The 25,882-nt window shown below is 40.3% G+C and overlaps 1 protein-coding gene, 2 long non-coding RNA genes and 1 other non-coding gene across 11 annotated transcripts in view; 2 read left to right on the forward strand and 2 right to left on the reverse strand.

Moving 5' to 3' along the window:
* On the reverse strand, nt 1-17,598 carry LOC105091271 (zinc finger protein 347). 4 transcript variants are annotated; one of them, XM_010982736.3, is made up of 4 exons: nt 17,472-17,598; nt 14,765-14,854; nt 7,521-7,647; nt 1-1,096 (listed from the first exon to the last, which is right to left on the reverse strand). In XM_010982736.3, exons 2-4 carry the CDS (start codon nt 14,834-14,836, stop codon nt 312-314), a joined length of 984 nt encoding a protein of 327 aa, XP_010981038.2. In that variant the 5' UTR covers nt 14,837-14,854; nt 17,472-17,598; the 3' UTR covers nt 1-311. The 4 variants fall into 4 exon arrangements, with proteins under 4 accessions (XP_010981038.2, XP_010981040.2, XP_031312984.1 ...); XM_010982738.3 differs by lacking the exon at nt 17,472-17,598 and adding an exon at nt 17,364-17,465; XM_031457124.2 differs by lacking the exon at nt 17,472-17,598 and adding an exon at nt 15,677-17,465.
* LOC116155062 (U6 spliceosomal RNA) lies at nt 9,097-9,203 on the forward strand. Its single transcript, XR_004139091.2, has one exon. It is a non-coding gene; the product is annotated as a U6 spliceosomal RNA (small nuclear RNA).
* LOC116154658 (uncharacterized) overlaps nt 17,575-25,882 on the forward strand; it is a 13,168-nt gene continuing 4,860 nt past the window's right edge. Inside the window, exons 1-3 of one of the 2 annotated variants that reach the window (XR_010382462.1) lie at nt 17,575-17,715; nt 17,812-17,925; nt 18,081-20,642. This is a non-coding gene — a long non-coding RNA (uncharacterized LOC116154658). The remainder of the gene's footprint in view (nt 17,716-17,811; nt 17,926-18,080; nt 20,643-25,882) is intronic. The other variant, XR_004138582.2, reaches the window with a different exon arrangement.
* Nucleotides 22,659-25,882, reverse strand: part of LOC135318427 (uncharacterized) — a 25,525-nt gene continuing 22,301 nt past the window's right edge. For all 4 annotated transcript variants that reach the window (XR_010382467.1, XR_010382468.1, XR_004138566.2 and 1 more), the window contains exon 5: nt 22,659-25,824. This is a non-coding gene — a long non-coding RNA (uncharacterized LOC135318427). The remainder of the gene's footprint in view (nt 25,825-25,882) is intronic.

Raw genomic sequence — 25,882 nt, forward strand, 5'->3', positions numbered from 1 at the left:
CGTTACATCTGTAAGGTTTCTCTCCAGTGTGAATTCTCCGATGGGTTGTAAGGTGTGAACTGTAATTAAACAGCTTGCCACACTCGTTACATTTATAACGTTTCTCTCCAGTATGAATTCTCAATGATCTGCAAGGTTTGACTTTCAACTAAAGACACTGGCACACACATCACATTTATATAATATCTTTCCTGTATGAACTGTCTGATGTCTAGAAAGGTTTGAGCAGCGATTAAGGTTTTGCCACACTCGTTACATTGGAAAGCTTTCTCTCCAGTATGAACTCTCCAATGATTTGCAAGGTATGAATTTCAACTAAAGACTTTGGCACACACATCACATTTATGTAATTTCGCTCCTGGGTGGATGATCTGACGTCTGGTGAGGGTGGAGTCATCACTAAAGGCTTTGCCATACTCATTACATTTATAACCTTTCTTCCCACCGTGAATCTTCTGATGACGTACAAGCTGTGAATTTCGACTTAAGAATTTGTCACATACATCACACTGATATAATTTCTCTCCAGTATGGGTGATCTGATTTCTGGTGAGGTGTGAGACCCTGAGAAAGCTTTTCCCACACTCGTCACGTCTGTGAGGTCTTTCCCTGTGTGCTTTCTGGTGTTGTGTCATCACAGAAGGATGCATAAAATCACTCCCATGTATATTAGACACATCAGTTTGGACACTAGGAGGAAGTCTTTGAAATGGTGAAAACGAGAAACTACTGCTGACAGACTTCTCAGCTTCATCACATTCAGAAATTAGCCCTTCAGTAAGAAGTATGTGCAGCTCATCCTGAACGTTTAATCCAAGCCTATTTCCAATGGGCTTGATTCCCGTATCCCTTCTGTCAGGTCGACCTCTTCCGCCTGTGAGATCTTCCATATGGGCTACACCCATTCCTTTGTGACATCTTACGTCATCTCTCCACCAACACTCAAGGTCATACGTGTTTTCCTGGATTTCCCTGAGGTGGAAGTGCTTGATCTTATGACTTTCAGGACTTCCCAACATCACTGTTTGGAGTACTTCCCCTGTATCATTGTTTGCTTTCGGTTGTAAGTGCTTAATCACATGCATAGGAGAGAGATCTACAAGATACAAAGGAACATAGGTATCCTGTTCACTACAATTCATAAGTAAATGTCTCCTTTTGAATGTATGACATTACACCAACAGCAATACTTACACCAAAGAGAGTTATGCAGCAGCCCAACCACGATCTTAAACTATCAGAAACACTAAAGGGATAAAGTTTTTGTTGGTGTTCTTTTGGGGGCGATGGGGGTGGGGGTGGAAATTAGATTTACTGATTTATTTATCTATTTATTTTTAACGTGGGTACTAAGGATTAAACCCAGGACCTCCCTCATGCATGCTAAGCATGCGCTCTACCACTGAGCTATACCCACCTCCCCATAAAGGGATCAAATTATTTACTAAAGAAAGGTAATGTGCAATTCAAATTGCTTTTAGGGTAGGCTAGTCTCAAACACCCTCGCACAAAAATATTCACACTGGACAAACTTATGTCAGCTCTCAAAGAAAGGGAACTTTTCCACTATGAATGACCCCAAAGAACATACCAATTAACAGTAAATGTACTGCCGTCTCATGACTGAGGAAGAACCATAGCACAGATAATCCTGCACACTTACTGTACAGAAACAAATGCTGCTGAGCGCACAACATATTGTAACGCTAAATAATCCGAAACCAACATAACCAATGACTAATCTAAGTGGCTGCTTAGAATTGTGAAAGAAACACAGCACAGAGAAAGATGAAGAATTTGATAAAACTGCCTTTAAGAAAACAAACTATTTTTCTAAATACCTGCTTCAAAACTACAAATACATAAAAAGGCATTTATTTTACATTAACAGGTAGTGTGTCAGCTGTATTGCATAAGACATGCTGAAAGACCATCATCTGTAAATCACAACCAACAAATAGTAAGATTCTCCAGTTATCTAACAGCCATTAAGTACAATTCGTACCTATGCAGTGCCTAAAATCATCTACTTCACTGGCTCTAAAACACATGCAATAAACAACGAGGACTTGGTAAATTTATTAACTAGGGTCAGACACAACGTCGTTGAGAACAAATTAATAATTCAAATGGATGTTATAAAAACCATGACAAAATATTTATATAGCTTTTTATACAAAAGTAACTTTTGAGTATTTACTACAGAACAGGCAATATTCTAAGCCATCTGACAGCACTAGTTTGTTTTAAAAGGCTTGAGGTAAATTAACACGATTTGTCATATCAGGGCAGCAGACTCAGAGGTTTGGCTCCATGACCCCAAAAGACAGAAAGTGGTGAGAGAACCAGGATGTGACCTTGGACCTAGACACGGAGACAGCATATTCTTAAGCAAGACTGCCCACTCAGGCAGGACAGATTACAAATATTACAACAAATACCAAGAGTTTAGAAATAAAATGTCCAGGGAGATGCAAGAAGAGGTGAGCTGTGTAAGTAATACAGTTATTCAGCCATCCCTCCCGGAAATGGTCTCTGAGTCATCACGGCTGCACATGGTGATTTCGGTTGTGTCCTGGGGAAGGTGTTCAATGGAAGAAGAGGGGTCATTTTACAGCGTGAGTCATGTGGAAGGTGGAGGGATGGGTGAGGGAGGGCTTTGGAAACTGGGAAGTTCAGGACAACAACTCACATGTGCTAACAGACAACCGTGTTTCCATCCACACCCAGGTGCCATGTGAGGAAAGGTCAGGACGGAGAGAGGGTCCGAGTGGAGCACGGGGCACATGCACACGTGGGAGCACAGCCTGGGACTGCGCGTCTGTGTGACTGTAACTGCATCATTCACACCTGCACCTAACATACTGACCTCGAGAGAAAAGACGAATTGATTTAGCAAGTAGGGTACCACTGTCCCATTTTTAACCATGAGAATTACACTATGGGAATGGACAGAAACGAAAGAGATTTAAAACGTTAGAGCGTGGCATTGTAAGGAAAAAGCAGAATTACGTCTATCACACTATTTGCTGTACAATGTATCAAACTGAATATGCCATACGTTCCACTGTCATGTTTATAGTAAAAAAAATACATAAAAAAAGAAAAACATATATAATATTCCAAGAGATTGTGCAAGAATGTTTTCAGCAGAAACCGGAAGGAAAAACCAGGAAAAGGACAACAAAAGGAGATGGGTGCGTATATTCTGTATACATACATCTTGTTCCACACCCGTTCCACACCCGTTCCCCCCAAAATTGAGGAGTATCAACAAAAAGGGAGGACTGAAACCAAACGGGATGCTGTGAGGCCCTGCCGGGGACAAAAGCCTTTCCTAGTCCCGTTTCCTATTTGGAGAAAAGGCTTTTGTCTCCTAGACCTTCCCTGAAATCCAAAGAGCAGATTCAAGCAGTTACTGTGAAGGGGTGAGAAAAGGCAGAAACAAAGGAAAAGCAAGCCCAACATACTCTTTTCCACAACTGTAGCTTAAACCATTAACTTGATTTATGACCCCAAACTGTGGCTACAACCAGCTACCCCAAGAGGACTCAAAAGTTGATGACACCTGGAGGGGTCAACAGAGAACTGGAATTCATAACCTGACACGTGGGCTCTGAGTAAATCATAACTGCTCTTCTGCCCTCTCCTGGAAGGAAGCTGAAGGATCCCAAGACCAGGATTTAGGCGCCAGTTTTGCAGGATCAGACAGAGTAACCACGAAAAAAAGTCCCAACATGGTGCCAGAAAGGCTGCGGCTGAGATCTTGCAGCAAAGCTGGGATCACAGACACTCCCCCTCCCATCTCCTTTAAAAATCTGACACCCTGTCCAGCCAGGAAGATGGATCTGAAACAAGGCTGGGTCTCCATCATCCAGGTTGCCTCCTCAACTAATAAACCTTCCTCTGCTCGGTTTGTCTGGCTTCACGGTGCGTCAGGCACATGAACTTCGTTCGATATCATATTTTAAAGTAAAGTCTCTGTTAGGAAAAGGTGTTAACACTGCACTGAAAACAAGGCTTCAATGGAGCAGCTCCTCAGAGCTCTCATCACACTCAGTGGTGAAAGAATGAAAGCTCTTCCTCTAAGACCACAAACAAGACAAGGATACCTGCTCTCACTACTTCCAAAAATCTATTACTGGAAGCACCAACAAAGACACACGGGCAGAGAAGGAGACAACTGGTACCACGGCAGCAAAAGGGAGCAAAATTCTCTCTCTTCCCAACGGCCACAATCGGGTATGTGGAAAACCCCGAAGAGTCTGCAAAAGACTTGCTAGAAATAATGACAGCGTTCCAAAAAATTACCAGGTATCAATTCAACATACAAAAATCAAAAAGGTTTCTTAACACCAAAAATGAACACTCAAAAAAGAAACAGAGACAACTATCCCATTTACAAGGAAACAAAAATAAATAAAATATTAGACATGATGTTATAAGAAGTAAACAATTTATATACTACAAACTAATAAAAGACTGCTGGAAAATATTAGAAAAGATACAAATAATTGAAAAAGTATCCCATGTTCCCGGACTGGAAGCCAGTATCGACAAGACGTCAACGCCAGCCAAAGTTACCAACAGACACACCCGACCCCGAGTGCAATCCCAGTGCCATTCCCATGAAAAAACAGGTAGATCGATCGTACAATTTCCTATGGAATCTCAAGAGAGAATGAACAGCAAAAACAAGCTTGAAAAGAACACATTCGGGGGTCTCACACTTCATTTCAAAACTCACTCCAAAGCTACACTAATCAAAGCAGTGCGGTACTGGCATAGACACAGAGAGACCACTGGCACAGAACAGACAGACCAGAAAAAGTCTTGCATACAAGGTCAAGTGACGTTCCACAGGGGCATCAGGACCACTCAGTGCGGGAAGGGCTCTCCAATGATCAAAACGTGCTAAGAAAACTGAGTATCAGAAGAATTTAGTTGGACCATTCTCTTATACTACCGACAAAAATTAACTCAAGATCAATAAAGACCTAAACGTAAGTCCTTACTGTATAAAACTCCTAGAAGTAAACATACAGGAAAAGATTCTTGACATTAGATACACCAAAGATGTTTCAAATACAATACCAAAAACACAGGCCCACAAAGTAAAGACAGATAAATTATACTACATCAGAATTAGAAGTTATTGTGCACTAAGCACACTCAGTAGTGAAAAGACAACCTATGGTACAGGAGAAAAGATCTGCAAATCACATGTCTGATAACAGACAAACACAAAGAATATACAAAGAACTCTCACAGGCACTGGTCACCAGCTCCACCATGGGGGGGCCCTTCCCCAAGCAACCATCCCCCACATCACAAATACAAAACAAAAACCCTAAGAGTGACATCAAAACAGAAACGTGATGATAAAATAAATCAAAATCAAAATCACTTCTGATGCAGAGAAACATACAAAATGAAAGTAACAGTGTCTTAAATAAAACAACTGATGGGTCATCACTGAAGGTATCACTCCACTACGTAATCTCGCATTCAGATGCTTCAAAATCACACGTGCAGGCAGAACTCACACACAGGTGATGGCACACGGGGCATCGAGTCAACAGCCCCACAGATGTGAGGATGTGAGCTTGGACACAACTGTCCCCAGGAGAAACTAGCATACTACTGACCGAGGCTCAAAGGGGATGGTCATTGCTATATGTGAACAACAGTGTCACAGTGCCCTGGAGACACGATTTTTTGACATCCCTCAAAACTAGAAAAAAAAAAACTGGAAAGACTTATAGGTCAAGGTCTTGAAATACTCTCTGTCTCGTATACAACATGTTGACCACTCTGCTAAGTAGCTTCAAGTGGTGGCGCTGTACGAAGCAGGAAATTATTACAGCATGTGAGGGAAACTCTCCTCCACCAAAAATTATCTGTTACCCAGTAAACCCACCCCATAGAGAGTCCACCATAGTGGTTGACTAGAGGTGGATTATCACAGCAAAGAAACTGAAAAAACCATCAAACCCTAGGACTACGTACTTCAAAAGCAAGTTTTAAGAGGCAAAACTATACAACTAAGGAGAATATAAAATCTGGAAGAGTCTACATTTGAGCCTAGCTAGAGCAGTACAGCTAGAGCAGTACAAGAGTGGAAAAAATACAACATGTGTGGGTCAGATATTATAGGACCTTGAGAAGGGACCATGTGCGCTACACACAGATGCCAAACTGGGAGCCTGAAAGACGCACATGTGCTCCCCTTGTAGGATTTGGGGTCAAGAGCATCTCTGCGTCCACTGTCCTTCTACTCGTCCTAAGCAACAATGACAGAAGTTCCAATCCACCTGGTTGTTACAAACAGCCCTGAAGTGCGTGGCAGAAGCAAAGAGAAGAAAGGGCTGAGGGATGCAAACAAGCAGACAGGATCTGAGGCAGCTCCACGCAGGTTCTGAGGTGCCAGATGGAATCAAAGAGCAGCCAGTGTTTCCCCATTTTCTGATTAGGTCTTCTAAAAACATCAAATGGGGACGGAACAAAAAAATGTTCAGAGCTTGGAGTCTGGAGTCATCAGCTCTGATCTGTATGGACTGAGAACCAAGCAACCAGTGGAATCACACCCTGAAGGAGATGAGGGGACAAGAGGCCCCTTTAAAACAGTCCCCATCATGCTTCTCAAAGTCAAGTAACAATTCCACAGGAAACAGATGGCAGTGTAGATCATGATACAGACTTTGCCTTTGTCTCTGGAGGAGCTGCAGCACCACTGGAGGGTGAAAGAACACATTTTACAAGTTGCAGGACAGAGTGAGAAGTTGAAGAGAAGAAAAATTTCCTGTCAGAGTTTTTGATAAATAAATTTGTTTTCTTAATGAACTCTCCACTATAAGAAGGATCCCAAACACTATTAATGCTGTGGCTTCCTCTCTGCTCTTCTGAGATCTGACCTATGTGCACACTTTTCATACATTCCCACCTGATACAGTCCCACCCACTGGGTTTTCTATTTTCACATCATACCCCACAGTCCAGGGCTGTTTCTCTTGCTCCAAAATAGAGGTAATATTCAAATCAGAAATAGAAATTGTTGCCTATCAGAAGGAAGAAATCCAAAGTACTGTGTCTTTTCCAGAATCCTCTCTCTCTGCTCAGCTCAGAAGGGAAGATATTCGGGGTGGGTCTGGAAAAGTATTTCACACATTCATCCACCGCTTGCCTCCTTCTAAATGAGGAGGGAGTGATATGCGGATATCTAGCTCTCTTCCAAAAAACAGAGAGTCAACAGTCAAAAGGCAGAAATACGAAATTGGGTATTTTTTAAGAGTTTGCCATTGAGCTTTATACATAATCAACCTCTAGAACAATCCCTGATGCAACATGAAATGGGCTGACCATCTGAAGAAAGGGTCAGTTGAAATTCATGACACCACATCATGTCTGAGGCAACAGGGCTTTCGGATCAATTAAGCAAAACACAGGCTCCCAAGAGGCATAGAGGGGAAAATGCAAGGACACTCAAGGACAGATCCTGAATTCTAGAGGGCAGTTCTCACCCAGAGACAGCAGGTTCCTGCAGGTCTCCAGCATCACGTCCCTGTACAAGGCCCTCTGAGCAGGGACCAGGCACTCCCACTCCTCCTGGGAGAACTCGATGGCCACATCCTTGAATGTCAACCCTTCCTGAAATGAAAACACATTTCACCCAGGGGCCACGAGAAGAGTTCTCATCTTGATGAAAACTGAGGAAGAGGAGAGAGGGGTCAGGATTGATTTGGTTGAAGTATGTGTTCTGACAGATCCATGGAAGGGTATCTGAAGCAAACTATGTGTTCCTTAAACTCTAATGCTTTTTTTTGTTTTATTATTTTAAAATTTTTTTATTGAAGTATTTTCAGTTTACAATGTGTCAATTTCTAGTGTACCGCATAATATTTCAATCATACAAATACATATATATTCTTTTTTTATATTTTTTTACTATAGGTTATTTAAATCATTCTCCTTTTGATAAGTATATCATCCAATTAGTAGGGATTTTTCATCTTTGTGGAGAACCCATGAAACACATGTAAATAAAACTCAGGAACAGGCTGTTATGTGCAGGAAGTGTTACATATTCTGTCCTACACACTGAGTGACAGTCAATATCTAGATGAGCTACAGAATGAGTAGTGTCTTCAGAGATGACAAAGTCCACATCAGCTTTACAAAAATGTCAAAATCTCAATTATGATGATGATAACAATAATGATTAAAAGTGTTGGAATACTTCCTATAAGCTAAAGATTCCTCAAAGTGTTTTACAGGCATGAATTTGTTATCAACATAATAGCTCATTAGAGAAAAATCTGCTCTCATCTGACAGAGGACAAAACTGTGTCAGAGACACTGAGAAACTCAACTCAAAAAGCTAAGAAATGTCACAGCAAGCACCTGAACTCAGAGGGTTGGGCTTTGAAACTGAAGGTTAGGAATAAAACAGTGAAGCAACAGAGAGAGCATTGAAAGTACACTGACAGAGGGTTTCCTGAGAAAACCTGAAAGAAATCCAAAGTGAATGACATAAAACAGCATGAAAGTCCATTAGACATATGGGCACACACACACAGGCACATACACATAAAATGTTCGTAATCTTACTACTATTTAAGCCGTTAATATGATAGTGCAGAAAAAAATAACAAAAAAATAAAAGATTAAAAAAAATTTTTTAAGATAGTGCAGAAAAAATTTCAGGCCATGGAATATATTGAAGATAAAATTTAAAAGGAAAAAAGATATAAGGTACAGTTTTGAAATCATGACTTTTTTATCAAAACCATAGACTTCCACATCCATAAACTCATGAACACACCTGTCTACACAAAATTAACTGAAATGAGAGAAGTTTTCTCTTGATATATTTGTGGACAATTTTTTTAATCATCATTTATTCAGTTTTCCCCTAATGAAACATTGATACAAAATTACAAAAGTTATTCGTATTACACGTTATTTTCACGGATTGAGAACAAAATTATCATAATAGTAAAGTTCAACATTTCTAGAAGAATTAAAAATCATGATAAAAAATATAATCATTAAGCAAGAACACTTCACCAAAAGTAACTATCAGAAGGAAACATTTAAGTGCTAACTTCTGCAGCACGGATACTACAACTGGGACAAAACAGAGAAGATTAGCGTGGCCCCTGGGCAAGCAAGACATGCAAATTCCTGAAGTCTTCCTTACTTTTAAACAAAATCGACAAACCTCTGCCAGGATCACCAAGAAGAAAAGAGAGAGGACCCCACCCCTGCCCCGCCACCTCCAAAAAAATAAGAAATAAGAGAAATGGCAACCAATACCACAGTAAAACCAAACAATCTTAAGAGACTATTACGAACAATTATATGCCAACAAATTTGGGACAACCTAGAAGAAATGAACAAGTTTCTAGAAACATACAGTCCACCAAAACTGAATCAAGAAGAAATAACGTAATTTGAAAATACTGGTCACTAGAAGTGCAATAGAATCTGTAATAATAAAAAAAAACAAAATCCACACAAACAGAAGTCCAGGGTCAGATGGCCTTACTGGGGAATTCTACCAAACATACAAAGAACTTATACCAGTCCTTCTCAAACTCTTCCAAAAGCATCAAGAAGAGGGAACACTCCCAAACTCATTCTATGAAGCAACCATTAGTCTGAAACCAAAGCCAGACAAAGACACTACTAAAAAAGAAAATTACAGGCCAATATCTTTGATGAATACAAAGGCAAAAATTCTCAACAAAATATTAGCAAACCAAATATAACAACACATAAAAAAGACAACAAATTACAATTAAATCAGATTCATCTCAGGCTCACAAGGATGGTTCAACATATGCAATTCAATCAATGTAATACATCACAACAATAGAAAAAATAAAAACTATATGATTATCTCAAGGGACACAGAAAAAACATTCTATAATATTTAACATCCTTCATGATAAAACACTCACCAAAGTGGCTACAGAGGGAACATATCTCAACATAATAGAAATTGACAAACCCACAGCCAACATAAAACTCAACAGTAAAAAGCTGAAAGCTTCCTGCTAAAATCTGAAATAAGACAAGGACACCCATGCTCACCATTTCTATTCAACATAGTATTTGCAGTCCTAGCCATAGTAATCAGATAAAAAGAATTAACGATCCAAATAGGAAGGGAAGAGGTAAAATTGTCACTATATGCAGATAACATAATATTATATATAGAAAACCCTAAAAATTCTACACAAAAATTACTAGAGCTGATACACAAATTCAGCAAGGTAGCAGAATACATGATTAACATACAGAACTCTGTTGCATATCTTCATGCTAACAATGAAATATTAGAAAAGCTAAAAAAAAAAGAAGCCTTTTAAAATCGCATCAAAAAAAAAAAAAACCTTAGAAATAAACCTGACCAAGGAGGTGAAAGATTTATATGCTGAGGCCTATAAAAGACTGAAAAAGAAAATTAAAGATGATTTAAAGAAATGGAAAGATATCACATGCTCTTGGATTGGACGAATTAAAATTGTTAAAATGGCCACACTACCCAAAGCAATCTACAGATTTAATGTGATACCTATCAAATTACTCAGGACACTTTTCACAGAACAAGAACAAATAACCTTAAAATTCATATGGAATCACAAAAGACTCAGAATTGTCAAGACAATACTAAAGAAAAAGAACAAAGCTGGAGACATAACACTCCCAGACTTCGGATAATACCACGGAGCTACAGTAATCAAAACAAAGTGTTATTGGCACAAAAACAGACATATGGATTGATGGAACAGAATACAGAGCCTAGAAATAAACCCACATTACTTAAGGTCAATTGATCTTCAAGAAAGGAGGCAAGAACACACAATGGAGAGAAGACAGCCTCCTCAGCAAGTGGTGTTGGGAAGGCTGAACAGCCACATGTAAATCAGTGAAGTCAGAACACTCCCTCACACCATACACAGAAATAAACTCAAAATGACTTAAAGACTGAAACAAAAGACAAGACATCTTAAGTGTCCTAGAAGAAAACATACATAAAACATTCTCTGACATAAATGGTACCAATGTTTTCCTGGGTCGGTATACCAAGGCAATAGAAATAAAAGCAAATGTAAACAAATGGGACCTAATGAAACTTACAAGTTTTTGCACAGCAAAGGAAATCATAAACAAGATGAAATAACAAATTATGGGGGAAAATATACTTAAATTATACGACTGACAAGGGCTTAATTTCCATAATATACAAACAGTTCATACAACTCAATAACAAAAAAGCAAACAACCCAATCAAAAAGTGCACAGAAGACCTAAACAAGCAATTCTCCAGTGAAGACATACAGATGGCCAATAGGCACATGAAAAAATGTTCAGTATCACTAATTATCAGAGAAATGCAGATCAAAACTAGAAACAGATACCACCTCATGCCAGTCAGAATGGCCATCAGTAAAAAGTCCACAAACGATAAATGTTGGAGAGGGTGTGGAGAAAAGGGAATCTTCCTACACTGTTGGTGGGATTGTAATTTGGTGCAGCCACTATGGAAAACAGTAAGGAGATTTTTTAAAAAACTGAAAGTACAGTTATGATATGATCTAGCAATCCCACTCCTGGGCATTTATCTGTAGAAAACTCTAATTCAAAAATATACATGCTCCCCAGTGTTCACAGCAGCACTATTTACAATAGCCAAGACATGGAAGCAACCTAAATGTCCTTTGAAAGATGACTGCATAAAGAAATTGTGGTGTATATACACAGTAGAATACTACTCAGTCACAAAAAAGAATGAAATAATGCCACTGGCAGCAACATGCATGGACAAAGGCATTATCATAGTAAATGAAGTAAGCCAGATGGAGATGGACAAATATCGTATGATATCCCTTACAAGTGGAATCTAACAAAATGATATAAATCAACTTATTTACAAAACAAACAGTCTCACGGACATAGGAAACAAATTCATGGTTACCAAAGAGAAAGAGGGGAAAGGATAAATTTTGACTTTCGGATTGACAGATACATACTACTATGTATAAAACAGAAAAACAATAGCACAGGGAACTATATCCAATATCTCAAAATAACCTTTAATGGAGAAGAATACATATATGTATAACTGTATCACTATGCAGTACACCAGAAACTAACAGAACATTGCAAATCAACTACAGTTCAATTAAGAAAAAAAAAAGGAAACACTAGATGCATGCCCTCTGAAATTACAGTGTAGTGAAGGGGAATGGCCAGGGGTCCTGCTTTTCACCACTGCACAGGGTGCCTGAGTGGGGAGCACGAGAGGAAGTAACAGCAGGAGAAACAGAGAGTGACAGACACAGAGAGAGTGTGAGACAAAGTTCAGAGAGTTGAAACTATTAACACTCACAGATCTAAGGAGATGGAAAAGCTAAAAATGAAAGGATGAAAAAAGATATTCCATCCTAAAGAGAGCAGGATGACTACCTTATACCAGACAAAACAAAGACAAAATCTGACACAAAATACAAACGGTGTTACATAATGTTAAATGGGTCAACTCACCGAGAAGATTTAACAATTATAAACATGTGTACATCTAACATTACAGCTCCCCGCAAATGAAGCAAACATCAACAGAAGCGAAGAGAGGAACAGACATCAGCACAGTAATAGTATACGAGACTTCAATGACCCAGTGTTACTCCTGGATGAAACCAAACAGAAGATCAATAAGGGAAATGAGCACGTGAACAACACTATAGACAAATGGACATAACAGACGTGCACAGACCACTCAACCCAACAACAGCAAAAACACATGCTTCTCAAGCACACGGGAAACATTCTCCATGACAGACTGCATGTTAGGCCACAAAAGAAACCTTAACAAATTTAAGAGACTGAGACCATAAAAGGTATCTTCCCCAATTACAATGAAATAAAAGAAAACATAAACAGTAGAAGGAAAAAAGACAAATTCTGCAAACTACAGAACTTAAACTCATTCTTACACAACCAATGGGACAAAGAAGAAATCACATGGAAATTTTAGGATATTGGGATGAAAACAAAAATGCAACATACCACACACCAAAATTTATAACATGCAATGAAGGCTGTAGTGAAAGAAGTCTACACAGTAAAATGGTTACAACAAAAAGGGAAAAGATTTCAAATCAGAAAACTATTTTTACATTTCAAGGAAGTACAAAGAGAAGAAAAAACTAAATCCAATTTTAGCAGAAGTAAAGAGGTTAATAAGAAAGATTTTACCAGAGCTAAATGAAACGGAAATTAGAAAAACACGAAAGTCAACACGCCAAGAACTGGTGTTTTAAAAAAAATTAACTGGAAAAACCCTTGACTAAGAAAAAAGACAGAAGATACAAATAACAAAAAGATATGTGAAACAGGACATTAAAAAATGTCTTTGACATCAGTTGCAAAGTATTAAGGGAGTAGTGTAAACAATAATGCTAATAAATTGCATAATCTCGAACATAGAGGTAAATTATTAGACACATACAACCTACTAAACCTTAATCATTAAGAAATAAAAAATTTGAACAGAAAGATAACTGGAGAGATTCAAGCAGTAATCAAAAACCTCAAATAAAAACCCAAAACCAAATACATTCAATGCAGAATTCTACCAAACATTTAAAAAAGAATTACCTATAATCCTGCTAAAAATGTTAGAGTTGAAGAGGAAACACTGGTAAACTCACTCTATGGACCTGGAATAATTCTGAAACCAAACCCAGAGACGACCCAACCAGAAAGGAAAACTAAAAACCAATGCCCATGATGAACACTGATGCAAAATCCATAACAAATACTAGCAAATCAACTTCAACAGCACATTAAAAAGATCTGACTTCATAACCAAGAGTATTTTATTCCTATAAGGGAAGGAGGACTCAACATATAAAAATTAATTCATTTGATAGATCACATTAACAGATTAAAAGAAAAAAAACATACATGATCATCTCAATTGATGCAGAAAAAGGAGTCAGACAAAATTCAATAACTTTTGAAGATACAAACATTCAACAAACTAGAAACAGAAAATTATGTCAAAATATACTGTTCAACAAAGTACTGAAAATCCAAGCTAGCCTTATCTGCATCAAAAGTAAAAACATCTGTGTGTCAAAGGGCACAACTGACACAACGAAGATGGAATCTGAAGAATGGAGGTGATGAAAGAGATTTTAAAAATTTCCACCTCCCAGATGTTTAGCTTGATTTCACTGTTTAAAATTGATAACAGAATAAAAGACTTTCTATCACTGATGTCTCTTTCTGAACTTTCCTTTCCATCCCCAATCATTAAGATTTTTTAACGTCAGTGACACACATATTTAAACAAATTTCCCCTTATTGATCTATTTCCAGGTTTTACCAGGTATTGTGCATATTAATCTCTGACTTCCCTGTGCGGCTTCTTTCTCTGGTTTACAGAGAGCAGACAGCGCACCCAGATGGGCCCCTAAACTCTCCCTGCTGCCCCACAGCACTGACTCCGCGTCTCCAACCCACGGGGGTGAAGCCTGCCCAGGACGCTGCCCAGGGAGCCAATTCACAAGACCCAGGTCCCGGGTTCCCGGGGGTGGAGTCTGAGTGGGGAGGACAGACGCTGAGGGAGGGCCCTGGGTGACTGTGAATGTACAGGTGTCAGGCAGGATACTTCGGAGTCAGACAGGATTAGCGAGTCCAAAGGGCATCTCAGGAAGGACAGACTGAGAATCCAGTGAGAATATGACTTTACCTGAGAAATAGCCATTTCTGACTTCTTTTCTGTCCTCTTCCTCCTGTTTTGGGCTTCATCCTCAGACAACATGAGTCTTTAAAGGTCAGTCTTCAAAGTGGAAAACACGCTGTTTAATGCTTAGAATCAACACACATCTTCCTGTGCCATAACCACACACACACACAGGGGAGACCTCACCATGTGGGACAGTCCTCTGCTGCCCACTGTCACAGGAGGGACTCAGGATAGGAAACTCCACACACAGACCAACAAGGGAGTTTCCCCACACTGTCCTCAGATCACCCTCCCCTCCTGGTGAGCCCCTCCCCTACACGGCAGCATTGGGCGCCTCAGCTGGACCCAACAACCCCTTTCAGGTCACAGACCAGGCCCTGATCCATCCCCACGGAGAGCAGAGCCCTCTCCCTCTCAGCCCGGATCTCAGCCCTCAGGATGGGAGGACTCAGTCAGGATGCTCAGTGAGGGATCCAGACTGGAATCACCTGGGGGCCCTTAAATATCATTGAGGTTCCCACCAAGACTATTTGAAGGGAAATCTCTGGTCAGAGGGGACAAAACATGGCTCTATGATTTGACATTTCTAGTTTCCACATAAAATATCTTTCTTCTTCTGTCATAATAACGTTCTAATTTATGGGTGACAAATTTTCTACCTCCATTCATTTGTCAACATTTTAGTTCTTTCTCCATCTTGGCTGTTGTGAATAACGCAGTAATGCTCACTGGAGTGCAAATATTTCCCTCAATATAATGATTTCAGTACCTTTGGATATCAAGCCACATGTGCATCACTTAAGCATACAAACTTTAAATATACTGCATTCTAAAGTCACAAATCAATATATCAGAAATTAATGACCCACATCCAAACAACTCACCTCCCATCTGCATCCACTCTCCCCCTCTGACCTGCACTACTGTGTTCCGGGTTCATTCTTTATCTGTCTCCCTCTCTCTGTTTTCCTCTATTCTCCTCTTGTTCCTGCTGCCCTCCTATTTCTTCCCTCACTCTTGTTCTGCCTCACTTTGCAACGTGTTCCCTATCTTGCTGCTCTTTCTCCCCAACCTTTCTGATGGTCCTGAATCACCACACATTTCTGCCTCTTTCTTCCTCCGATCTCTGCTCCCTCTCTACCCTCTGTTGCCCACGAAATGAAGCACAAAGCGGTTGCGGTGCAAAATGTCTCCCGAGATTCGGGTTCCTTTATTTTTTATACCATCTACACAAAGGAGTAACTCTTGCCAAGCACAGTGAGTAAGCATTTTTTTAAATTGACGCATGCGCACTACATCTAAGACACTCTTCTTATTCCTTATCTTAAGAATGCTAAGCTTCCTTAACTACATCCAGACCCTCCCGTTCCCAGGCCTGTTCCTTTTGAGGAACTGGTAAACATCCCTGTTTGCAAGCAATGTTTCCCCTGGGAACGGGCAGAGTCACCTGGCAGGAAATTCTGTTTGTAGACAAGTCCGGCCACTTCCGTGAGATGTCCCGCGAGCAAGCACACCCACAGTTTTCATGCTAAATCTCCTTCACCCTCCGAGTTACACCCTTTTTATCCTTTGACCCTCCCGTCCTTCCCACTCTCTCGCACCCCAGGTGGCTATGCTTCTTCCCTGCTCTCTCTCCTCTTCCAATAGCTGTCCTCTGTTTCTCTCCCAGGACCACGATGTTCTGAAGGCCAGGACTCCAACTGTCCTATCCTCTCCCCCACTCAGTGTGCGAAATGCCTCATCATGATTACCCTTCCCCCGCCCTCTTCCGCCTTACCGCTGACCCAGGGCCCCTCTCCCTCCACGGCACTCCAACGCCTAGAGATCCCGCGCCTTTATTTCCTTCTCTATTGTATTCACCTGCTACTTAATTTTATCCACCTGCTACTTTAAGGTCTAAGTCTATTTCATTTTACTATCGCTTTGCAAGTGCCTCAGCCATCCTCAACAACCCCATCGGTTTTTCATCATTCTTTTCTCCTTCTCAGTATTTCTATTTCCCTCTCAGTCGTTCTCTTTTGATATCCCTCTTGTCTTCTTCTGTCTGCTTCTCCTAATTCCCCTCACCCACGTATTTAAAGGGTTGGCAACGGAATAAAACGCACCCCCCGACCCCACCGAAAGAGACCATTTTCCAATGGATGTGATTTACACGGAATTACACTGGAGGTAACATGGCTGGCCCAGGTCACATTCTCCTAGCGGGATGGGGGAAGGGCTGACTACGAAGAGGAAACCCGCGGAACAGGACCGGCCTGAGGAGGACGCGAGGACAGAGCGGCTAGGAGGGAGGGGGTCTCAGGAGAAGGCCGGGCTCCCCAGAATCCAGGGACCCGGGAGAGGACGCGGCCTCACGGGAGCGGGGCGGCCGGCGCTGACCTCCAGGGACAGAGAGGGCGAGGCTGGGGGCGCGAGTCCACCTCGCGAAAGAGGACTCTTCATAGGGGGGTGGAAAGAATAAAAGGTCCCATGAAGGAAAATAACACGAAAGGCGGTGTCTCCGTGGACGGAAGGCAGAAAAACCAAGGGCAGGGAGGAGCTTCAGCGGTTTCAAACCCAAAGGAAAAGATCCCCGACCTAGAAAGGCGCCGCCTGGACTTACGTGGCCGGAGGGCCGGGTGCTGGGATTTTAGGTCCGCAGTGACTCCCAGACCCTGAGAATGAAGGGGGACCTCGCAGCACACAATCAGATAAGAAACGAGCAGCTTACCGTCTACACCTCGACCTTCACGTCCAGCCCTGCTTCCGGTTCCGGAAGAAACTGCGCGCGCAGTCTGAGGCGGGACTTCCGGGACGAGGGGTCAGGCGGAGTGTTTCCGGCAGGGGCGGTGCGAGGAGGCAGCCCAGATCCACACAGGGAGCGCCGGAGGGTCGGGCAGGAGCCAGGAGAGGCTTGGCCTTTCCCGGAACCTTGAAAACGCTCATTTTAAGTTACTCTCTGGAACAGTTTCACGGTAAAAGCTTAGTTGTTTGGGGACCAGTTATGTCGGAAACAGATGTTTCCTCCTGACAAGTTGAAACCGGTTTCAATAAAAAGCTGTTTTTACCAGCAGGTGGCTCGCATGTCCTGTCCTGCCAGGGAAGTGGAAGCAATTCTGTGGTCTGGAAACTTCCGTCTCTAAGTGGTCGCTGTCGAGCGGTGGTTGGATCCAGGAACATTTCCTGCAAGTAGAATTTAAGCAGTCTGAGGAAATGAGAACCGAACTTGACTATAATAGAAACTAGAATGACAAGGACAAAATTCCCCCTGAATAGTAAAGTTTACTTCACACTTACACCCCACGGAACAGCCTTATTGTTTCTATTCCTTATTCAACAGGAGGTCAAACTCAACACGCTGCACTGGTCCACAGACTCAGGGAGAAGACCTGAGGGCGTCGGAGGCTAAAGGACTAAGGCGTGTGACGTTTATCCTGCCATCACAAAAATAAAGAGATGAGAGATAAGTTTCTCTATTTTTTTTTAACATATTTTCCCAAATAGATGTTTTTCTCTAGTTTAGAGTTTTGGGGGGGGGGTAATTAGGTTTCTTTCTTTTTTTTTTAGAGGAGGTACTGGGGATTGAACCCAGGACCTCATGCATGCTAAACATGTGCACTTTGAACTATACCCTCCCCCACCAAAGCTTCTCTTTATTGAAGTGATGAATAATCTGTTGTTTTCTTTGACCTGGGACAGAGAACTGCATGTATATTCTCATTGACTTTGGACATGTAGACGGCACATACACATGCGGATGAAGTGGGTATTATGTTAAAACTCTTCTGATACACCCTTACTTGCTGGAATGTCTTCACGTAATTCCGTGTGAGGACCTGTTGTGGATGCAGTGAATCTAAATTAGTAAACAATAGTTGAGCTCAATTACACAAGAAATTATCTAAGAAATAATCGTCCTTCCACATCAGCACTATTCGGGAAAAATAATTACAAGCAAAACTAGAATCTCCTGACCCAGAAATTTCCTCCAAGTAGTAGAATGGAAGGAAAACAGCTTTATTACTGAATAATCTATAACCAGCATATGATGGGGATAATAGCCATCACTAACAGATTGCAAAGACACAAAGAAATCCCACCCTTTTATGCGACCTACCACCTACATCTTTCCAAGATAAGTAAGACCTAGTACTCAAGTAAGAGGTCATGACAGCACCATTGGTAACACCTAGTTCATCTTAGCATTACTTGGAAAATGGGAATGACAATCTATGTAAGCCTATAAACTTCATACATAGAAAAGTGGAAAAAAAAAGACATCCTGGGAGCCATGAGTAGTAGATCTGAACTATTCTCTGAACTCACTATGGAGACATTGGCTTATGCTTTTTTTAATTGCATCATTTGCATACAATAAAATTCACACTTTGCAAATGAATGAAAACAGTGGGATTTAGTACGTTTACCACTTGTTTGTCACTTTGTCTAACCACAATATTATCATTCATCACCACCCCTTAAAAGACCCATATCCTTTAGCAGTTATTTTGAACTCCACCCCCATCATAAGCAAACAATAAGCTACTTCCCATCTCTATGGATATGGCTATTTGGGGCATTTAATAGAAATTAATTTATACAATATGTGGCCTTATTTCAACCTTCTTTCACTTTCAGGGGTCATCAATGTTGTAACAGTTACCAGTACCTCATAACTTTTTATTGCTGAGTAGTAACATTCCAGTTTTTTATCCATTCGTCACTTGATGGAGCTTTGGGTTCCTTCTACATTTTGGCTATTATGAGAAAAGTTTCGATCAACAATCTTTAACAAGGTGTTTTTGTGGATAAGCGTTCTCAAATCTCTTGGATATTTTTGTAAAAGTGGAATTGCTGGGTTTTATATTCTAATTTGTCAGAAATACAGATTTGACCATTCAGATGACTGATGCGTTACTTCTCATACCCTAGTTAGCAAAAGTGATCTCATGCCCTTGCCTTATTGCAAGGAGACAATTAGGGAAATACATGACTAGGCATAAGAAGGTAGTAAAAGGGTGAGGAAAGTCATTAGGCTGAAGTGGTCTCCATCATACATAAAGAGCAAAGTGTAAAATATGATATATAGCATCTTTTTTGTTGTAAAAATTATACTTTAAAAAAAGAACAGGCTTGGCAACATTGTAATGTGGATACTTGTAGTACATTTTTTAATTTATTTTTGACATTTGGGGCTCAGTAATATTTTATATGTGGACAATGAATTTAAAAAGGAAATTCAAAAATATTAAGTTATTAATATTAAAATAAATTCAGAGATGATATTTGAATATTTCCCAACTGCAAGCCTTTTGTATATCTCTTGCTTTCAGGCAGGATGGCATGAATAAATAACATCTCAAGATGGATTCTTTTATTTCTGACATTGATTATTAGAAAATTATTTTTAACTGTGTTTGGATTCAGATAGAGAAGAAAGGAAGTAAATCTGTAAGTTAGAAAATACTAAGGTCTCTAATAATTTTTGCCTATCATTTGGAACATGGGGCAGAGTGGCCATGTGTTACATGGAATGTTATACTATCAGGATAAAGAACAAAGTCTGTTGATATAATCTGTCCCTATCACCCCCTTTACCTTTCTCTGTTCATGAGGTAGAAATATGAAATTCAAAAATTCACATTTCTTTTAAAAATTATGGTGGCAATTTAACACAATGAGCTAATAAATAGTTGGAAAAAATGTTTGGGATTACTTTTTCCATGAAAATGAGACAAAATCTAAAATTGAAAAGGGTTTTGCCTCTCAAACCTTGCTCTTCCTAGTCATACAGGAGCCATGTTGCTGTAAGAAATGTGAAGACTTAAGTAGAGGCTCATGGCGGGAGAAGGGGCAGAGGACCCGTCACAGCGCACACTGCGCCCTCTGCACTTCCTGTCAGGTGAGACTTATGATAAACCTCCGACTTCTTTCAGTCACTATTTTCCAGGTGGTCTGTCACTGACAAAAACTGTCCTAGCAGAGAAATAGGATTATTCTTTTGTGATGGATATAGAATGGAGCATTTCAGAAAGGATCTTCAATTTAAAACTGTATGACTCTGGAGGAGGGTCTAACTCAGTGGTAGAGAGCATGCTTAGCATGCACGAGGTCCTAGGTTCAATCCCCAGTACCTCCATTAAAAAAATAAACCTAATTACCTCAACCCCCAAAAAAATTTAATTAAAAATTTAAAACTTTAAAAAATAAGTTGTATGGCTTAAAAAGACTTCATGAAGACATCCCTTCACTGATGAGTTAGGTCTGTTTAGTACATGTTGCCAAAAAAACGTAACTTGCTCAGAATAAATTATACTGTGATAATTTATGACAAATGTTCACAACATTAGGCTGCAAAGTATGAGACTGAGGAATTTGAGGCCACAAATATAATTACTTATTTACTTGACCATTTGACCTGCTGATCTGTGAACATATCCATTACAGCAACCTTCTTTGCTCTGACAAAATGCATCCACTCATCTGTGAATTGGGAATGACTCCAATCACTGAATATTTAGCAGGAAACAAAATCAATACCCTGCCTTCAGGTAGCTTATATTTTAGAAAGGAATGTCAGCATTAAGTAAATAAGACATGACCATGTTAATTACAATAAAGTTGATATTTACAAGGATGGAGCGACAGTGTGTCCTAATTTTAAAAATATATTCAGGAAATGCACATATAAGAAGATATTTGAATAAAATCATTAATTAATGGAAAGAGTGTGTCATGCAAATACACTTGGGGCCTATGAGGCAAAGGATATAAGTGGCTTCTGGAAAACAGGAAAGGCAAGAAAATGAGTTGTGATGAGGAGTAACCAGAAGCGGCACAGTGCTTTGCTTTGAATCCATGTTACACTCTGGCCTCCAGAACAAGAGAATAAATTTGTGTTGCTTATTGCTTAAGACACTCAGTTTATTGGAATATGTCACAGCAGAAATAGGAAATTTAATGATAGGGTGTATGTAGGAAAACAAAAGAATCTACAAACATCTCTGGACAAAGTATAATTTGCAAGGTGTAACAATACAAGATGCAAAAATCAATCGCAAAGATACCTAGCATTTGATTTTACTGTAAAAAACCAGATCATCAAAAAGAGACAGCAGAAAAATGAAAAAAGATTTCTAGAACAGAACCAATTTCAGACCAGAATACTGAATTGAAAAGAATATGGCTGGGGGGAGGGTATAGCTTAAGTGGCTGAGTACATGCTTAGCATGCCCGAGGTCCTGGGTTTAATCCTCAGTACCTCTACTAAAAATAAATGAATAAATCTAATTACCTCCCCCCTCAAAAATATTAAAAAAAAAAAAAAAGAATAGGGCTGTTCCTAGGGAACACTGGGAGTCTTTCCTTTGGGAGAAGTGCACGTGAGAATATGGAGAAACAACTAAAGCTCCAACAGACAGGAACCACCTTTTCAATTTAAACCCTATCAAAATCAAAGGCTCCCTCCCTCAGAATAAGACTGCAGTGCAAATGGAGGGGGTTTCTAATGCACCTGTTAAGGCTTTTCTAAGTCATTAGAGTTTTACTTAGAAGAATTTAAAGGAAGGCACTCCTTTTTTCTAGAAACTGCCCTTATTCACCTGATAGGTACAGATCTGTAAGAAACTTATGAAGCCCCTATTTCTCTTACTCCTAAGGGAGAAACATTTTTTGACCTAAAAGATCAATCAGATTTTCTTCATATAATATTCGTGACCTATGATGAAGGTGATGCAGAGCAAGAAGAATTGTCAGGCTTATACCTGAAGAATTGCGGGCAGTTGATCCTACTGACGTATGAGAATACATTCTACATCACCCATGAAAATCATCACAGACCAAATAAACCCCTGCCCAGTATTCATCAACACCCATTTAGACGAGAAGCTATAGAGGAAATAAAACTCTTGATATCAGCTTCCATTAAAAAAGTAGTTTATTCCTATAATGAAAAAAGAATATGAAATTGAATATATGTATGTATATGTATGACTGGGACATTGTGCTGTGCACCAGAAATTGACACAACATTGTAAACTGACCATATTTCAATGAAAAAGCACGTAAAAATTAAGGTAAAAAGAATTGTTTAAAAAAAAAAAGTAGTTTATTGTAGCATGGAGGGTGGACCTCAGTGGTAGAGTGTGTGCTTAGCATGCACAAGGTCCTGGGCTCAATTTCCAGTACCTCCGTTAAAAAGTAAATAAATAAACCTAATTACTTCTTCCCCCAGAAAAAAGAAAGAAAAAAGGGCTTTTTATGCCTTACACCAGCCTTTGTAACACTCCCTTTCTGCCATGTAAAAAACCTAATGGCAAAGGTTGGAGATTTGTACAAGATTTGAAATCTACCAATACTATTATTATTCCTCACCATTCTGTAGTATCTCACCCCTATATTTACCATCCTATATCCCTAAAAAGTGACTTCTTTTCTGTGATAGATCTCTGTAGTGCGTCCTTTAGTACCCCTGTACCTCCTGATGACCGATAATCTTTTTACCCTCACTTGGAATGAATGACCATTTCCATGGGCTGTGATGCCACAGGCTACACTGAGAGCCCCACTTCCTTTTCTCAGATATTAAAAGCAGACTTAGACGATCTAGTTTTTTTCTTCATAAATCAGCTTTAATACAGTATGTAGATGATGCTGTTGTTTTCAGATTCTTGATAAATACCAAAACGCCCTGTATTTGCCTTAGAAGTTAGCTTCAAAGGGACATAAGTATCCAAAGAAAAATGCCAATTTTGTAAAGCTAACGTGAAATGTTTAGGGCATACGGTATCTAAAGAAGGGCTTTTAACTGATCTAGACAGGGTAAAGGGCATTTGGCTTTCCCTGCACCTAAAACAAAAAAGGCAACTAAGAGGATTCCTAGGGCTTGCACACTACTGCAGGAGCTGGGTTTCCGATTCTTCTTTAGTGGCTCGACCATTATATAATTTACTTAAACAGCAGCAAACTGGAACAATTTGCTGGGAAACAACATTCGAAAGCTGTGGTAACCATAAAGGGTCTCCTGGCAAAGACCCCGGCCTTGGGGCATCCAAATTATGATGTACCCTTTTTCTCTTTGTACATGAAAACAAGGGTGCCATACTAGGAGTGTTAACCAACAACATGGCAGTTACTACTGACCGATAGGGTATTTACTAGACACAGTAGCCAAGGGCCTCCCCTCTGGTCTCCAGGCTGTCACTGCAACAGCCATGCTGTGTCAAACCACAGAAGAGACAGTCATGAGTCACCCTCTCACTGTTCCCCAGTCCGTGGAAGCTTTCCTAAGCTCTCACCACACACATCCAGCAAGCCGTTTAACTTCTCGTGAGACTGTCTTGTTCTCACCAAACATAACCCCCACAGGTATAATAAACTTAATCCAGCCAGCTTGCACCCAGAAGAATCAGAGGTCAATGACTAAACGCATGACTGTATTGTTATGACTGACAATCTTTTATCTCCTAGGATTGTCCTTCGAGAAAGCCCAGTGGATAATCCTGATTTTATATTGTTCACTGATGGTTCCTATCTAGGGGGACCTCATGGAAGGTACCAGGCTGGCTATGCCCTTCTTTCTCCAGCATCTGTCCTTGAAATGGTCCCTGCCCTAATGTCTCTTCCACTCAACAGGCTGAAATGATAGCACCAACAATATGGTTCCACAAGAAATGTACTCCAAAAATTAAAGTACACAGAGTGAAAATGAGGAAAAAAGATCAACCGTATCAACACAATTCAAAATACAGCGAGTATCTTAACAGCAAAGTAGATTAAAGAGCAAATAATACGACCAAGGATAAGGAAATCCATTTTATAATCATAAAGGGAGAACTTCACAGGAATGCCCCGACAACAGGAAATTATGCGGCCAACAGCAGAACCTCCAATCTCTGAAAAACTGGCAGAAATGTAGTAAGAAGTAAACAAATCCAGGTTTATGGTGAGACTTCCATGCCCGCTCCCTGAGTAACAGACAAGTAGGCAGAAAACATAGTACCAATCAATGAAATTAATGTAACTGACATTTATAGAACAGTGAGATAACAGAAAATACACACATTGGCCTCTGCCCCCCATCCCTGGCAGCTTCTAAAACCCTGGTAACTTCCTAAGTGATAAGAGCATTGGAAATCCCTCTTGTTCAATTTGTCTGTGACCTCATCCCTCACATAGGGCTCCCATTCCCGTGGGAATCCCTAAATCAGCATCTTTTGTTCTATGGAGGTGACTCCAGGTGAGCTCCTAGACAGCTCCTAAATGGGGACTGTTACCAAAAAGAAAAAGCCATGATTGGAAGCTTTGAATTTTCAGCCCCATGCTTCATTTTCCAGACTGAGGGGCTAGAAAAGATAATTGCTCTGACCCACTTGAGGAAGCCTCTGTAAGACTGCAACATGAGTTGATTCAGAGAGCCCCACGCTGGGAGGTTGATGCACCCCACCTCCACAAGGACAGAAGGTCCTGCAGCAGGGTCCGCCTAGAACTCCCCCACGAGACTTTCCACCTGGCGATTCATCTGTATCCTTTGTCATACCCTTTAATAAACTGGTGTTTCCCTGAGTTCTGTGAGGTGCTCTAGCCAATTCACTGAACCTAAAAAGGGGGTTGTTGGAAACTCTGCTATATAGTCAGTGGGTAAGGAGCAGACGTGATGACCTGGCCTTGGGACTGGCATCTGAAGTGCGCTGGGGCAGATGGCTTGTAGGATCTGTGGGACCTCATATGGGAACCCTGCACCCCCCCATTGGTGACCAGAGCTGTCAAATTGCTCTGTGTGAGAGTGGTTGTGCTGGGAGCATAAAGGAGACTCAGAGGAAAGAAACACACTGTAGGAAGATCTGAATTTTTCCTTCTACAAGAGGAACAATCCACCTAAAGAGAGAATTTTTACACAACAAAGTGCACATACTACTTCAGTAAGACAAACCATATTCCTGGCCATCAAACAGTTCTTCACAAATCATAAGAATTCAGGTTATACAAAATGCATCTATGACAATGGAATTAAACTAGAAATCAATAACAGAAACATCTCCTGGAAATCAAATATTTGGAAAACAGTGATCCACTTAGAAGGAATCCTGTGGGAAAGAAGAAATTAGAAAGCAAATTAGAATGTATTCTGAATTGAATGAAAAC

The sequence above is a fragment of the Camelus dromedarius genome, chromosome 9 (assembly GCF_036321535.1).
Source record: "Camelus dromedarius isolate mCamDro1 chromosome 9, mCamDro1.pat, whole genome shotgun sequence".
Lineage (NCBI taxonomy): Eukaryota > Metazoa > Chordata > Mammalia > Artiodactyla > Camelidae > Camelus > Camelus dromedarius.